At 38.9% G+C, this 18,345-nt stretch overlaps 1 protein-coding gene across 4 annotated transcripts in view; it reads left to right on the forward strand.

Annotated features, from left to right (window-relative positions):
• LOC105919475 (teneurin-3-like) overlaps positions 1 to 18,345 on the forward strand; it is a 457,194-nt gene that overhangs the window by 329,854 nt on the left and 108,995 nt on the right. For all 4 annotated transcript variants that reach the window (XM_036136710.1, XM_036136711.1, XM_036136709.1 and 1 more), the window contains 3 exons: positions 5,998 to 6,198; positions 11,597 to 11,782; positions 15,094 to 15,120. In XM_036136710.1, coding sequence (XP_035992603.1) covers positions 5,998 to 6,198; positions 11,597 to 11,782; positions 15,094 to 15,120 — 414 coding nt within the window. The remainder of the gene's footprint in view (positions 1 to 5,997; positions 6,199 to 11,596; positions 11,783 to 15,093; positions 15,121 to 18,345) is intronic.

Raw genomic sequence — 18,345 nt, forward strand, 5'->3', positions numbered from 1 at the left:
AACTCACGAGGGCTTTCATCTGGTCTGACTTCCAGGGACCTGAATTTTTGTCTATATGATTCAGGGTTAACGTCATACTTCAAAAGGATGGCAGATTTGACTTTATCATAATCCAGTGCATCATCAATGTCCATATGTACGTAGGCACCTCTGGCTCTACCAGTAAGTAATGGTATCAGACGAAAAACCCAATCCGATTTTTGCCACCGATAAGCTTTAGCCATACGTTCAAATGTGACCAAAAAATGTTCAATGTCATCGTCCTCAGTCAACTTTTCCAATCTACAATCCATTTGTGGAAACTGACTAGTAGATGAACTGGTTGGATTAGAAGCAGCTGACATTACCTCAGGCTGGGGCTGCTGAAGAGAGGTAGAAGGCTGATTGTCAGAGTCCAGTGGGTCAGAAACAGTTGCAGGAGAATCTGATAATTGTATTTCAGACTGCAGAAGGTTAAACTGATGTTGAAGAACTTTAAATCGTTGTTCTTGCCGTGCATTTACCTCACTCTGTTTTGCATCTCGGGCATCCTGCTGCCCCATATGAGCATGTAGCATAGCCACCAGATCAGACAGAGTAGGTTCCTTCTCCTCTTGCTCCATGTTTTCAGTGACCACAGAAGCTCCATTCTCTCCTTCTGCACCAAGCTGCTGAACAGATCCCTTTTTCTTGTCAGTCTTGCCACCACGATGCATCCTCCTTTGTTAGAGAGAAGAGGGGTAGAAAAAAAGGGGAAAAAAATGGTGGAAAAAACCACAACACCTGTGTATAGTACTGAGTTGGATCCCACTCCTGACACCAGTTGTCGCGGGACCAAGCAGTACATAGCGGAGGACACAGGTGTTGGATTCAAAAAGTGGGTTTTATTTACCCAAAGCACAAAAATATTTAACAAAGTCAGGAATTAAACTGGCATGCCATTAAAAGAGGTCAACTGAAAATACTGAACACAGACAGACACAAACAAAACTGACCTAATGAAATGACAAACAAGGGCTCTTAAATAATAGTTTAGCTAAACCATAGACATACTATAGGGGAAAACAAAATGGCTGCCACATAACTACTAACTCAAACAATGAAATAATCCTAAACACCCCCCAAAAGACTACCCCACTTGGCAAGAGGCACTTGGTTCAGTCCAATGAGGCCATCAGCTGCACTTCAGTGATCAGCCACGCCTTAGACACGCCTTCTCCCACCAGGAAGGGGAAGCCAAACACCAAAGTAACTCAAACAAAGAAAAGAGTATCAGTACAACATAAACTGAATTGACCTTGCAGTGTTAATATGTGTGCACTCCATATAAACATTGTAAGGTAAATAAAGGAATAAACTAAGAGATATAATGAAGGAATATTTAAAGTAATAACTAAAGTGAATTAAAGAGAAAGCAAACTGTTTTAGGGTGTGTTCTTACCCTGTGTGGCTTGCCATCACACTTGGTAAATACAAAAATCTTTTTTTTTGTTTTTTTATTGAACTGTGCAATATGGTTTATGTTAGATTGGGGCAGTGACGGAGCCAGGATTTTTTATTTAGGGGGGCACCAGGGGGGCTAGGCTAATGGGGGTTGGGTGAATTGTTACTCAAAAGGGTGTGCACCAGAGTGGACGGATAACTGGGCTTGAGAACTGACAAAAGTTATCTAATCAGATCCAATCAGGAAAAAACCCAACCTCTCTATGATTTCTTAACAGTACCCCTCTTTCCTTTTAGCAGGGCAAAAATCAATAAAATCAAAAATCCCTTACCCTAGACCATTAAGTCACATTTACTGCACAACAAAAGAAGAAAACATAACTTGACATTCGTTAATAAATGGGTCTCTGCTGAAACTGCAACAAGCTATCGTGCACACAGTTCCACTCAGTGAAGTTTAGTCTCACAAGACCTTGAAGAGGGGGGCAAAAAAAATTGCAGGTCTGTTTAGAAAATACCACCACCACAGTTACAGCATTTTCCTGTATCATCTTCAAATCCTTCAAATTTATGATCAGCACAACATTTGGGACACCTGGCTTCCTTTTCAGGTGACAACTATGTGCCCATATCTTCAATTCTAGAAAGACAGCATAGTCATTTTTCTTATTCTTATTCAAACTGCATTAGTGATGCATACCGCCACCTACTGTACATGAATGTATAACTATAGCCTTTACCTACTATGCATTAGTTATGTACTTTGTAAAATCAGAACGAAGTTTTATCTATAACCCTGATTTCCTCCCGTTCCCCTTCTGTTCCTAAAATTCATTTTAGACTTCATGCTTCATGTTCTTAGAGGTTGGCAAAAAAATGTTACCGCCACTATCTGGTTGGAGTGTGGTTCTTGTTGGTTTTGTATGGATGGAGGGAAATTTGTCTTTTTATTATTCAATCAAACAAAAAGTAATTTAAATCAAAATGTGTGCTCCAAACAAAACAAAACATTTTAACAAAATAAATATAAAAAATTAAACCAATATTTTATCAAAATAGGTTATGTGATCAAAACAAATTTCCCTCAATATATGTGTAAATAAAATACTGGAAAGATCTAATTCTATTATTCCTTTTTATATTAATTAATGTGTCTGCACTATAGGTTAATTTACAATGTGCCTATTACGTTAAACTTTTATTTAATCTTTTCAAATGCTTGCCTAAATCCTCTTTCATGCTTATATTTCTGACATACCAATATAACAAGTTCTACTGTTTCATCCTCCCCCCAGTGGTCACAGCTCCCTGTATCATGCTTTTGCATTTTAAAAAGTATAATGAAGTATAGTTATAATCAGGTTCAGTATGTTCAAATATTTCCTCTGTTTCCTGCCTTTTTAATCCCATCAAACCATCTTCCTGAGCTCCAGTAACAGCAGGTGTAGCTGAGCTCAAAAACCAACAAAACTGGTTGAAAAACAGCACTTACAATCTCAGACAAGCAGATCCCAAAAACACAGCCACACAAACAGCTGACATGCAGCAGGAGTAACAAAGGCGCACACCATCACCTGCCCAACTATTAAGGCGTCTGCCCCATCCATCAATCAGAGGTGCGCTCCGATCAGCACACAGAGTGGGACCGTGGAACACCATCTCACCAGAATTGCAAAATGATACAAAATAACTTGGTTTATTATTATTTTGTTTACAGTTCAGCTTGGATTTAATTTTTATCCCTGCCTATATTTGCTATGCGTGAGGGCTTCGAGGGAACAGTACTCCACAGCTATTCCTAAAAAGTTCTGTGCAGCCGCTGTGGAGAAAATTCTGGACACGAGCATTACCTCTTGATTCAGAATCTGCTCCAGACCAGAAAGCCCTGCAGAGAGTGGCCGAAGTATCAGAGCACTCCATCAGATAAGTTCTACCATCCCTACAGGACATTTTCCTCCAACGCTGCAGGACCAGAGCAATTACAATCATTAAGCAGTTCTGTTTTCTACCTGCTGAACTCGATTGGTCCCAGTGCCTGATGACTAAAGCTTAGAGAACACATTAGAGCTTGTTGCCACAGATTATTAGGCTTCTTAATCAGAATATGCCCAGCAGCTACAAACTATATAAACTGGTAACCACTTGGCTTTGTGTGATATTGTGTTAATGGCTTTAAACTATATATATATATATATATATATATATATATATATATATATATATATATATATATATATATATATATATATATATACAGACAGACAGACAGACAGACAGACAGACAGACAGATAGATAGATAGATAGATAGATAGATAGATAGATAGATAGATAGATAGATAGATAGATAGATAGATAGATAGATAGATATTATTCTCTTGTCATTCAAATTTTATTGCGTTTTTTGTATCTTATCAGTGCTCAGAAATACACACCGTCACAGTATAACATAACAGTTTAGGGTGTTAAACTGTCTTAAAGTTTATTTATATATAAATATATATATATACTAGTATTGGGTTAGTATTATCTGACCTAGTTGCTTTCATACCTCTGGGTGGGATAAGAGCATATTGTTAATGTAATTAATGCCATGTTAGTCTTCACCTTTTCGCCCTACGTGAATTGGACCACCCAGTGGCCAAATACATTACGATCCAGATTTAAAGCTAATAATCTGAATGACCTATGCACACCTGCCTGAATTACCCCCGCTGAAAAGTAGCTTATTAAAATGATAATGTTCCAGTGCAAATTAATTTACTCTAATCTGACATACAATTACACATCAGTGGTTACACTGCAGTTGCTAAAAGCTGAGACAAGCTGCACAGTGTACATTACAACTATTTAATCGGAGTCAGCTGATACTAATTAGGGATTCACTGCACACACAGTGTCCTACACAAGTTCACTAACGGATGACAACACAGGGAGAGTTACTTTACATTCAAATTGTTAAAGAAAATGCAGACAGAAAGAGGAGTACTTCATGCACACTTAAATCTATTAAGCAATTTTTTTGGGTGATGAGGTGAGTTAGGTTTAAAACTGGATGTTTTCTCCATACTTAACAGCATTGATTAGGCATTCTAATTCAGTCCAATTTGGTCAAGTCTGTGTGTAAATAAATGCAACAACATGCACGGGATGCTGATTTCCAACACCCCACTCCATTAGCCTGTCTCACAAGCTACTGAGCTACATAGTCAAGTTGTCACTCTGAGCACCACCAGGGTCATAAAGCTGCTTTAAATCAATAAAATGTGTTAGCTACCGAAATTTGTTTTTCACCCTTAGAGCCTGGTTTTCTGTGCTGTGATGAAGTCTAAATATAATGTTACAGCACAGGCCTGCTAAAGCAGTAATCCTCCTTTGTTATTTTACATTCTTTTGTTCAGGAACATACTTTACAAAGTCCTGAATATTTCTCGCAGGCTTCCTGTTGAGGTTTCCACTCTGTTTGACTCACAGACAAAATTAAACTGACTCTTAATCTGAAATTCAGCATTAGTACCACTTGCGTTATATAGAAGAGGATGGGTAAAGAGAAGAGCCCAATGCAGGATGTGGATTATTTGAAGTTTTATGAGTTCCAAAATCAAAAACCCAGCACAGCAATAACACCAGGATCTGATAAACAGCTAATACCCCTCGACACACTGTTAAGAACCTGCATGGCATTTCTGTAGGTCAGAAAAACAATGCTGCTTTTATTAAATAATGGTACAGCATTGTAGCATATGTATTTTGATGCACAGCTATGCCAGACCTTCACAAATGTTTTGGATGAGTGATCAAGTTACATTATTTTCCCATAATTCAAATGATATTATTCAGGTCTTAAAAGGTTTTTAATGTAATTTAAAGAAAGTTGCAGACATCTTTCAGTAAAACCTTAGAAAGACACTTGGTTAAAAAAATGAAGACAATAAAGATTGAAGGGATACACAACACTAAGTAAAACAAGCTGTGTTTAAACAAGGCAAACAGACTGGGAACAGAACCAAAGACCCCCACAGGTCATTTTGTCTCCGCTTTTTATCAGCGTGTTGGCCTAAAGTCTTCCACTGTGCATCCTACGTGTTCTCGTTGTCTATCTGGGATGTATAAACTGAATCATCAACTGGCTGAAAGTGGTACAGTTGTTTATGTTTGGAGTTAAACGAGATTTCTACAAGTGGAGCTGATTTAATTACAATGAGATGACATATGAAAGCTACATTTGCACATTTAATTTAAGAATCCCATGTAATATGTCCATCAGATGTGTAGTATTTGTCCTTTCAGGAAAACTAATGTCAAACTGTATGAAATAAACAAATTATAGCATGGTAATGAATGGGATGTTATATCTAAGTATACACACCATACTGTGTTTTTAGCAATAAGGTCTTTCTTTTCCTCCCATTTCTGACAACTTGAAAAGATTTCCACTGGTATTTGGTCGCTTGTTGAGAAGTGAAATGATCTTTTTTGTTATATATTGAAGGATAAAGGAAACTGAAACAATTCGAAAACACTCTCTCTCAAGAGCAGCTGGTAAATGAGTAATCCCTTCTCCCCCCTGTCTCCAGTGGACTGCATAGACCCCAGTTGTTCGGCCCACGGGGTGTGTATTCACGGGGAGTGTCACTGTCAGCCAGGATGGGGTGGAGCCAGCTGTGAGATTACCAAGGCCTTGTGTCCGGACCAGTGCTCAGGCCATGGCACCTACAATGCAGAGACCACTACGTGTGCCTGTGACCAAAACTGGACGGGGCCAGACTGTTCTTTAGGTGAGTGATCTGTATCTCTCTGTTCCTTTCAAATGAATAAAAATATACCGTTTATTTGACTGGCTGTTATTTCATAAACGGTTCAAATCAAATATGATTGTTTTGTTCTGTCTCACCTATACCCTACAATAAAAATGGGCTGGTATATCTCTGGGATGTTTAAATAACACAATAGATTCTATCATTGTATCATTTTGTGTGAAATGTTTGATGTGGGTGCAACCTGAACAGCAGTTCGGAGTTCTAGCAGCCTGAGGCATAAAGCTGTGGAGCAGTCTGCTGGTTCTACTTTTGATGCTGTGGTACCGTTTGTCTGATGACAGCGGTCCCAAAAGTTCACTGGGAGAATGTGAGAAGTCTCTGCCGATAAACAGAGCCCTGTTCCTCCAGCGGTTCCGAAACCAGTCCTGGATGGGGGTGGGAACACATCAATGATCTCCTCGGCTCCATTCGCACAGTAATACTCAGACATTTTAAAGAGTCCCATTAACATATGGAAATAAATGACAGATATGATCTAAATACATACATTAGAGCTAGATATGCAACAAGAAACACAAAAGCTTAGGCAAAGGCTTATGTGTATATGGCAGTCACACAAGTCATGTACCTTTAAACATCTTTTTAATAACATTGTTGACATAAACCTTTCCAGATTGGGGACTTTCGTGTTAAATCTGCATATTCAAAAGTTTTGTATATAGGTATTAATAAACCCAAGATTAGTCACATCCCTGGCAGATTTGGGGTTATGTTTTTTTTTTGACCAACATGTTTCTGGCAAGAAGTAATACAATGCTTTGGAGTGGTCCAATCTGAGTCCCAAATTTAATTTGATAGAGAATCTGCAGAGGGGGTAGAAGACTAGGGTGATGACTTTTTTGACGTGAATGGCCTTCAGCTCATCACCAAAGCGAAATCACCAAATACAACGGGGAGAAAGAAATTTGTCGGGCAGCAATTAAAAGAAAGGTTTGATTCGTGTGATGCCTTGAAATATTTCCCACTGGTTGTTGAGAAAGGTATAAATCATTTTCAACATGATGTTTATTTCTTAAGGTGTAAATAAAAACAGATCAAATATTTATTTTCGAAATACATCTTCCTTTCACGTTCTTTTATTAACTTTTAAGACACCTATCTCATTTCCTATCAGAACCAAATTTCTGGGTCAATTTAAATCAGTTTGAATCTAAATATGCTGATTAATTTTTGTGCTTAACTGTATTTTTAATTTCAGGGATATTTAAAAAAGGAATTAGGTGTACATGTGGCAATATTCTGCAGGGGCTTAAAATAGTTATAATTCTTTCAAGTTAATGGACTCCTTCAGTGATTCTCCAGTCTTTTCTATAATTTCTATAGTCTATGGATATTTATAAAATAACATGTAGGTAAAATGGTAAAATAAATGTTTGTCTAACTCATCCAGCCATCAACTAATCTGCATCAGTTTTAAAAGTAGATAAAGACCAGACACAACTCTAAAATATCTGCATCGTTTGGGTTCTGATTTTGCTGATATAGTCATTTAGTGCTGCTGTTAGCGACTTTCTCCCTGCTGGTTTCTGAAGAGGTGTAGCAAGGTTTCTTTTCTTCTGTCTCTGCCTCTGACAGACATGAGACTCAAGTTACTGTACATGACCAAATGCACTCAGTATTTCTGCTGTTTGGAGACAAAGAGAAGAGAAGCGGTAAAAAGGGAGATAAAACGGAGGAAAACTGGAGGAGGAATGCAGATCAGTAACAGATGGCATGACATAAAAACAAACAAGAGGAAGGGAGTGTGTATGTGTGCTCTCACTTCTGTTTGTATTGCCTCAAGCTGTTATAGCAAGTATTGTCAAAACCGTCAAACACACATCGAATGAAGTATTGTGTCTTATTAGAATGCACACGTACATACATTCTGCACTGATAATACTTCTGGTGTGCTGTTGACCTTTCCCTCAGGATCTGTCAAAACATTCAAATACGCAGCCATCAAACACACATGTGTGGATAGATGCATCGCCATTCAACCTAAGGCACTTCAGTCCCTTATCAGAGTTTAGCAGTGTGGCGTTTAATCTCTCTTTCTTTGACACGGACTCACACAGACAGCCACACTAACAGGCTCGCTGTGAGAGAGCCACATGGCCGTTCACAAACACAGCTGAGTTCACACTGTGCCATGCTATTGTTCTATATCAAGCTTTTCATTTGGTAGTTGGATGCAAACTCACTTACACACATTCCCACACACACACACACACAGAACACACACACACACACACACACACACACACACACACACACACACGCAGCAGACAACTCCACCTTCCAGGCTAAAGAGGCTAAAACAGCCCTGACTCCTGGAGGCATGACCTGCGCAAACCCTCTGACGGACTGCTGTAGTATCTGGCTCCTAGCTGTCTGCACCATATATTTTACGCCTAGGAAGTTATGAGACGCTGTGTCCATGATTACACTCGTTTGTCCAAAACATCCCAAAGATGGAATTGCTATACTGGATTGGTTTGACCGTAACTCAAACACATCGTGTTCTTCTGATAATGTCTGCAGTGTTTCAGGGTTATCATGGTAAAAAAACCTAAAGAGTAACTCATCCCGATGTAAAGGCATAACCTCGCCCCCAGACCCATTTTGAAAAGGGCCACCAAAACAGGCGGTTGCAAGAGACACGGCTACAGGTGGGGATCAGTGGTGGGGGTTTTAAGTGGGACCTGGGGCTGAGGTCAGGATGAAGTAAAGTGACCTGTTGAAACATGGAGTGACAAGGGCAACATCTGGTGGTTTTGCCATGGATACATTTTTTGAGATGGAGGATTGTTCACCCCCTTCATCGGCAGTGGTTGAATTGAATTAAATTGCTTTATTGTCCCCTGTGGGGGAAATTACATTTCAGTGCAACCCATCAAGAGAAAGACAAACATGGGAGACAGGTTCAATAAGGCCATGTTGCCTTTTCCAAGGTACTTCCTTTTACATAGTAGAGAAATGGAATACATTGGTATGGTTGAGGGATAAAAAAGGAGTGCATTCCTCGCACACTTTCTCTTAGGGGGGACAGTAGGGGAATGCAGATAAAAAACCCTCAGCACAAAAAAGCAACATACAGACAACATCATAAAAGCATAAGTTACACCGTGAAGGCAGTTAGTCACAGCAGGGTGTATCTATCGCCATGTTCATGCTCATGAGTATGTGTATATGTGTGCGTCAGTCGGTGTTGGCCTATGACTACCCAGTAGCCCCCCTCCAGGCATAGTCTCAGATGGTATGTTATCAGCAGTTCAGTAGAGCACTTGCAGGTCACAAGTGTCATGTATGGGTGTGGGCAGGAGGTAGAGTGTCTTGTTTGCATAACATCCAGGAGAGTTTGAGATAAAACCTGCCTCCAAGGCCAGCATCAAACAGTGGATGTTCAATAACAAGGAGATTGTTTTGTCCTAGGCTGACTGTGAATTTCTATCAACCTCCAAGTCGTTGCTGGTCCTCCTTTCATGGCACTCCCAAACACCTGAATTTGTTGGTCTTTCACTGTAAAGCAAGCTTTAACTTCCCCAAGGTCTTTTCCATTTCACCGTTGAGTTCAGACCACCGCCGGCATGCAATGCTGTGCAAGGATTGCATCCAGCTTGCCGTTTTGTTCGCAAACCATTTGAGTCTGGATGATCACAGCTTGATTTAAACCCTCACACACTCCCAGCAGCCTTACCAAGGCCAGAACTGCCACCAAGATCTTCAGAATTTGCAGATATACCAGGTATCCACCAGCTCCAATAAATAGGAATCCTGTTATAAATACAATTATGTATGCGTCTACCACATCTTAGATGGACAAAATAAATACACACACCATCTTCCAACTTTCCCAGGAATCCAGGGTGTATCTAGCTGCATGTTTCCCGTCAGGAAAGCTTGGCTCCCCTGTGCCTGGTCTTCTCGTTGAGAAAAGTTGATCAATTACGCTGTGTGACCAACTGACCAGATCCATGGGTTTTGATTCAACTGATTTGCAGAAAAAGGCTTTGAAAGTGTTACAAAGCGGCATACAGAAGAGAGCATGAGCAGGAGATGCTCGGGGAGGAGAGGTGGACAGAAGCATCCGCCTTCACCGATTGCTGGAAAAAGAAGGAGCCCAGCGGGGCTAAGCCTTATCAGTTGGAGCTGCTGACTCAAGGCACTGACTCAGCAATACCCAAAGCCGGCACTGCTGAGGCAGTGGAGAACAGTGTGGGTGCAGGTTCTGAGTGGTAAAGTGATGTTAGCAGCATCATTTCTGACATGGGCTAACGTTCAAAGCAGTAATAAATGCTAAATGCTATCAATCAATGCTCCCAATGCTCATACAACTCCAACTCCTGACCCTGACTCGCTGTGGGTGGGGATGTGTGTCTGACTGAGATGCTTTTATACTCAAACTTCAGCTATGGTGATGAAAGCATGTACCCTTTGAATCAGTAGGAAAATTCAACTGCAATAGCCACCGTTGAGAAAAGATACTGACGTCAGCCTGTAAAACTGACAGCGGTAGCTCTGCCACTGTGGGGTATAATAGTTCAGTCAAATAGTGAGCTCTGCCATCTTTCTATCAATTTTCAGGTTAGCGATCTATCTGGCTGGATGGAAACTTGAGAAACCATTGATAAAGACTGTTATTTCCTTCAGGTTCTGCCACATTAACTTCACAAAGAATGTTTACAGGTCTTTTTTCAGGTCATAATGTTATGTCTTACTGTTGAATGTGGTTTAGTTGAGATGCTAAACATTGACACAGTCACAAGGAGGATATAATGCATCTGTTCATGTTACCAGTTGTAACCTTTTTGTATAACTTAATGTTTGTATCAGTTTATGAAAGAAAAACAAAACAGTGCCACTTTCATCTAAATGCAATAGGCTACATAATCACTACTACATAAAAGGTAGTTGACACTTCCCTATACAGACATTATTTTTTAACAGTCAAGAACATGCAGCAGTAGCCTAACAAGAAAAGTTGTATCACCACATGCAGCTACAAGGTAACTCATCTGTCACCACCTTGCTGGTATGCTTTATCAATAGACCCCAGCTACATGTGCTCTATGTCAATTAGATAAATGTGGCTGGTATCAGCTGCTGCAGAACTACAGCTTGGTAAGAACAGCAGTACTTCACAGAGCAATGCAACACAATGAAAAGCTAACAATAACATTGTCCAAAGTTGTTTTTCTCTTGCAAAATGAATATGAATTTATTTTGAGGACTACTGTGTAGAGGCATAAAATAATGTCCTATTTTATGTTGCCTGGCTATTGGATTGTTGTTTCACAGACCAATAAAAGCAGCGTCTGAATAGGACTGTTCTGTTTGTCCTAAATTGCCTCTTATCTGTGTGTTGCTCTTCCAGAGGTGTGTGAAGTAGACTGTGGCAACCATGGAATATGCTACGGCGGTGCGTGTCGCTGCAAGGAGGGCTGGACGGGAACTGTATGTGATCAAAAGGCCTGCCATCCACTGTGCAGCAAAAACGGAGTGTGCAAAGATGGAAAGTGTGAGTGTGACCAAGGCTGGACAGGGGAGCACTGCAACATTGGTGAGTAGATAGCCATGAATAAACATTTCCACTGTAATATACACACACATTCAATAGAAAAACATACTTGAAAGGATGTAGACAAGGACTCAAAGATTGGGTTTGTTACAGATACATACAATATCCAGGAAGCACAGAAGGAATAAGTTCCAGGTCACTGTTTCTGAAGCCATATTTTATCAAAAAGATACCTGATCTCATCTTTAATCTCTCACTACTGATTGGCCAGTTTGTACAACAGCAATCTTGATGCAGTACAATTGTGTGAAAAGGATTTTGCTAGCTTCCATATTTCTTCTGCCTCTTGGTCACCCTTAAATATTTCACAACAATAATCAAATTGGCTATACTTTCTTTGGCAGGCCACTCTGTAAGGATTCCCCGCCGTTCCATGTTTTCTCCATCTGTGAATCCTGACTCTCACTGTAGTTTGCGTTTTCATTCCAAAAACCTTAGGTTTATTAGCCCTTTCCAGATTGAGACATATCTGTTACTATGTTTCTTGTCAGCTCTAAAATGTCATGAAGTAGGCAAACAGATCTAACAGATCTGTTTGCCTACTTCATGTTGTCAGACAGGTAATTTCTTAATTGTACAGATAGAGCTGTAGTCAGACATGCAGTCAGCTTTTCAAAGAAATGTAGTTAATCTCAGTTAATTCATGATTTAACAAGCAGACAGATAAATTTTCTCATGATACCAGGATATTTTTCCCTAATAAATAAATGTACTGCTGTTTTGTGTGACAAAAAGGCAAAAATATAGGGAATCTGTAAAAAGCTTTATACTTTTCCACAGCACTATGATTGCTTGGATCAAAGCAGCTCTCTGTTAGAAAGCCAGCACCATGTGAGAAAAAATGCTACTCTTTATTGATATAAACTGCACTGCGACTGGATAATGTTCCCAGGTTAAAAAAATAACTCTTTCTACTATTGTGGTCACTCAGCGGTGAAACGTGGTTTGTAGGGTCTAAAAACTCTTCACTTAACATTTTTATAGAACGGGGTGCTCCTCAGTGTGTCCATCTGAGCTCAACCTGTAAAAAAACTGTTAATTTGTTCAGTCCAACTTTCTATCAGCCAGATCCACCTTCACATTACACTCTGTGATTTTTTTTTTTTCAGACCAACCCACACATTTTGCACTTTGATCTGTTGGAGCTTGCTCCCCATCTGTTTCCTCCTCAGAACTTATTTTTCAGCACTCTTTCCACTCTTCAGTAACTCCCACCCCAAAGCATGAATCCTCTCTTATTCTCTTTCGGGTCACTGGTGAGACAGGATTTGTTTAATATATTTATTTAAAAAGTCTATAACCAATACAGTTAGATGAAACCATGATATCTCCATGTTGCTCATTCATTTTCCACTTTTTTGCTTGCATGAAAAAGGAGCAAAACATGACCCCCATATGTCTCAGTCGTTGTTGAGGCACCTTTACGCCTCAAACTGTGCTGCCAGGTAATCAAAAAGCATATCAGTATCTGTGCCTGTTTCCTTCACTTACAGGAGACATTACATATGGATTTAAAATACAAAGCTCTCAAAGAGGGACAGCATTCATTCATTTATCACCTTGGCTATTGATGTATGTCTGACTGTTGCAAAAAATATCTATAATCTACAGGGGGAAAAAGTGCCTAAAAAGTGTCTAAAATCTTCATTTTGATAATGTATTGCACAAATAAAAGCAGGATAAATAAAAAAAAACCCACTGGTTTTCACAATCTTTTGCTGTGCAATAAAGTTTATACATTATATACTGATATAGAAATGTTGTGCCTTGGTTCGTTGGTGCTTTTCCCAGTAAGACCTGGAGCTAGCTGTAAAAAGCTATATGTCTGTCACTTTTGTTCTTAGGGTTAGGGTTGGGGTTTGTGTTGAGGGTTATCTTTAGAATGTGACACACGGACAACTATCTTCTGAAGGAGTAAAAACTGTTCACTCTGGCTGAACCTAAAGGGCAAGTTCCCAGCATTAGGGCTATTTGCTTTGTTACTGAGATGCTGAGATAGCGCAGATTGCAGATTGTGATGTGAAAAATATGAAGTGAAAGTGACAAGTAACTGAAGGTTACATGATAACAGCAAGGTCACAGGAGCTGTAAACAAGCTAACATGAGCAAAATGGGTCACATGCCGGGTCAGAGATTCATTCAAGTACAGCTATGTTCACTAACCTAGCTCTCTTCAGATGGATTTTGTTCTGCAGAACTCCACATATTCATCAGGGATCGCTCCATTGGAGATGATTGGCTAAACCACTTGTCCATAATCTTTACTGACGTGCAACTTCAAGCACTCACATGGAAACTACCATTAAAACCGAAACCATCATTTCCACTAACAAAAGCCTTCAAAGCTGTTCTCTGGCGTGCTTTTAAAGAATTAATATTGGGTAGATTGGACAACACTGATGAAATAGCAGCATCAATTTTACTGGCTGACCAGATATCTCTAATGAAAACTGGGGACATCTGATTTTGCTAAGCAGACGCAGAGTCTCTGTCAGGGGATTGGCTTGTTTTGCCTGAACTGCAATGCGACTGAGGCGGTGAAGGCGTGTTCACATCAGTCCTTCTACTATGTTGGGCAGCGGCAGGACCAGGTGATCGGGGACATTTTCGGGGACACATTTTTTGCCAGGGACAGGTCATCCAAAATGGGGATTCGGGGATGTCTGGTCAACCTTGCTTCCTCATAGCGGGCAGCCGTTGTTGTCTGAATCCAAACAGTTGCTTCTCTGATACATCACGTCTACGAAAATCCGACCCGGCGATCCTGATTGGCTCGTCCATTTTATGTGGTATTGAAATCCCTGCCAATAGCAGCGATTGCAAATAGATGTGGAGCTCTGTGGAGCTCGGCGGAACTACATCCATCTGGCGAGAGTCAGGTTATATGTTCACATGATTTAAAACAAAAGCTAACACTAGTTTGGGTATTTTAGTGTGTCATCAGGTAGTTGACCACTTCTTTTTGTTTTTGGTTACACAATTTATCCTGCTTCATTCATATTCTCTGAGACTCTCACCCACTTCTATTTAGAATCTACTGGAAAATGTGACGCCACTCTAAAATTCTTCACCATTCGTGGTCAGCTTGAAAATAACCCACTGACGAACTGCTCGGTTTTTTCCTTTTTCATAATGTTTTTCCTCAAACTTTTATTATAGGTTTTCGGGTGTGAATTTTTCAGGTTTGGGAAACTAAAATTCTTTTTTTTTTTTCCTGCTGCCTTGTTTCTGAACTAAATCTTCTGTTTATATCTGTCTTCCTTTCTTTCCCAATTGTATCTTCCTTCACAAAGCTCACAATCCGGACATTAGAGTAAAAGGTACTGTACTCTTTTCTCGTCTTTACTTCATCGCAAGCTATTTTTATTCCTCCATTATTTCGTTTTCTTTGTATATGTACCCTGGAACTGTGGCTTTTTAATAGTTACTTCTTTGCAGTTTTAATTTTTGATATCCAGAATATGTTGGGATTTTCCTTTCAGCATTTTGATATTGTCTCTCTTTATCATGTTTTTGTATTTATAGACCTCCGTTTACATCACAAAAGCTTTCCTATGTAGTTAATTTAGCTGTTTATTTGGTGTCATGTTTCTTTTTCAGTTTTGAAACAGCTGGATGGTAAACATGAGCTCAGTATCAATTTAGAAACTCAACTTAATCCTCTTCAGTTTAACTGTAACAATGCAAGCAGTAGATTGTGGTTTTGCTTCAAATTTTCAAAACACAATTTGCTTAACAATAGGGGTTTGATCATTTTGGGGCCCTGGCCATTGATGCCCATTTTAATACCATCATACATATGACACATATTTTATGGAACAACACTGCAGAGCCTAAATAGATTTTGAATGGGTAATCGTCATTAGTAATGTCAATGCAAGGGCTACATTAATGTGCATAGCCATGCAGGGTCATATAGCTGTTTTAGGGAGAACCGTATCCCCCCCCACCCCCCCACCCCCTTATTAACAGCTTTTTCACTTGGATAATCAGAATAGTTATCTTACATTTACTGAAAGAAGAAATTATCATTTCACCTTAGTTTTTGTAAAATGTATATTATAATGTTTTTAATTAACATACTAAATGACATATGCAATATTTAGTAATAAATTAGAACTACTGATATCTCTGTCAAGTTTTTCCAAAGATGGTTTCCTGTCATTTTAAATAAAGTATTTCCCATTGTCGAGCCTGACTATACAAAACAGACTTAAACACCTGAGATATCTGAAATATCTGAATTGAACTATCTGCTGAAACCATTATTTTTCAATCAAAGGAGCTTTTACTTAGATATTTTTTTTCTAACGGTGTTTTATTAGCCATGCAGGATAAACAATTTGTTATCTTATCTTCAATTTTATTTATATTTACATAAAATAAAAAAATACACAACCGACTTCATCCTTTCGTACCTGTATTCATGAGCTTGGCTACTCAGCAGCGAAATATGAAAACAGATGGCTCAGAAAAAGTAGGGGGACACAGCGGACCAGTTTAAAGAAGCTGCTGCTGTGGCTTAAAAAGTTTAAAAAGCCTCTACATTATATCACAAAGTTACTTACACTGCAAAAAGAGAACTAGAAATAAGTAACATTTTCTTGAAATTAATGTATTTATCCTTGATTTGAGCAGGTAAATAAGATTATTTGCCAATGGAATTAGTATTTTTACCCCTAAAATAAGATAATTAGATATACTTCACTTGAAATAAGATAATGGAGATGAGTTGTTCCTATTTTAAGTTCAAAAATCTTATTCCATTGGCAAATAATCTTATTTACCTGCTCAAATTAAGGAAAAAATCTCTAATTTCAAGAAATAATTTCTTATTTTGAGTTCTATTTTTGCAGTGTAGTTACAGTGTAGTTTAATGAAGCTTTCTGCCTTGATTAGTTCTTGATTATTGATGAAATTGCAAGCATTTCCAAATCCTTTATGCTCTAGAAGTTAGAGTTTGAAACCATTAAGATAACGTAGCTGCCCTCCACTGGTAGCCACAGTGATGCTGCACTGTGAGAGCAGTCAGTTGTAAATACCTGACCAAAGGCAATGAAGAGGACAGCCCATGCCTTGAGTCCTTATATCATCCATTGTATTTTGTTCTTTTTTGTTTGTTCTAGTATTTCTAGCATTATCATGTAACCGGACCTGCCAAGCTCTTCTTAATCTCCATCTCAATATCAGTATATGTATAAGACTGGAGTGCAATAACTGTTGACTACTAAGTGTTCTGAAGATGTACTTTCCATGCTATGTCATGTTTAGCCAATCAGGCAGTCTTACAGTAGCAGATGCTCTCATCAGACACTAATGACATCGCCCAAAAGGCTAAAGGTCACAGCATGATGGAAACACAGACGAGAAGTAGAAGAAAGGAGAAAATGTGCTTGTATTGCACATGATATTATCATTTCAATATTAAACCACTTTATCAGCATTGCAAGATTTTCTAATATTGTGCATCCCTAAGATAACTCATTATTAATCAATGAGGAATGTAGCCAGTCTGCCATGAAGCTAAGTGGGGACATTGAGCAAACCTCCAAACTCCAAATGTCTGCTGAAGTCAATAGATACTACATCAGATAACACTCTAGGCAGAGGATGGGAAACGTTTGGGTAGCCTGTCTTATAGCCATCTATAAAAAGGGAGAATGTTCCTGCTTCCAGCTGCTCTTAAACATGACAAAATCTATGGCTGTAATTCAGTAAATTAGAATCTAGGTTCCCATGAGGCGTGTTTATGAGAGAAAAGTGAGAAAAGTACCTTTTGAAAGTAACAATCCTTAGCAGGTATATAAAATACTATTCATTGAACTCACAACTCTGTATTAAAATGTTTTTAATTGGTCAGATGTAATATTCCAATTTTAAATGTCATGTTTTCATAAGCTGTAAACAAAAAATCATCATAATTAGTAATGAGAAATAAAGGCCTGAAAACAAGTCTAAATAATTAATGGATGTAACGTCTACTTAGTGAATTGACTTAGCAAAATAAATTACCTCCTCAATAATCTGTTTATTGAATGAGTCAGTACATTTGAAAAGAAAATAGAATATCATGAAAAATTGTTTTCGTTATTCATTTCAGGAAGTGAATATCCTATATTACGTAGATTAATACTCATAAAATATTTCATAATGAAATTGTTATGCCATTATTTCTTGTAATTCTGATTATTACGGCTTACAGTTGATGAAAACCCAAAGTTCAGTGTCTCCATTTTTTTTAATATTAAAAGATTATCAAAAAGGATATTTTAAACAGAAATGACAGGGTTCAGAGATGTGTCCATTTCTATGCACTCAATACTTGGTTGGGCCCCTCTTGCATGAATCACTGCATCAATGCACCGTGGCATAGAGCCGATCAGCCTGTGGTTCTGCTGAGGTGTTCAGGAAGCCCAGGTTGCTTTGATAGCTGCCTTGTTGGTTCTGGTGTCTCAGCCCAGATAATCTCTAGGGTTCTGGTCAGGCCAGTTTGCTGGCCAGTCAGGCAGAGAAACACCATGAGCAACACCATGGTTACTGGACAA

The sequence above is a fragment of the Fundulus heteroclitus genome, chromosome 5 (assembly GCF_011125445.2).
Source record: "Fundulus heteroclitus isolate FHET01 chromosome 5, MU-UCD_Fhet_4.1, whole genome shotgun sequence".
In the NCBI taxonomy this organism is placed as follows: domain Eukaryota; kingdom Metazoa; phylum Chordata; class Actinopteri; order Cyprinodontiformes; family Fundulidae; genus Fundulus; species Fundulus heteroclitus.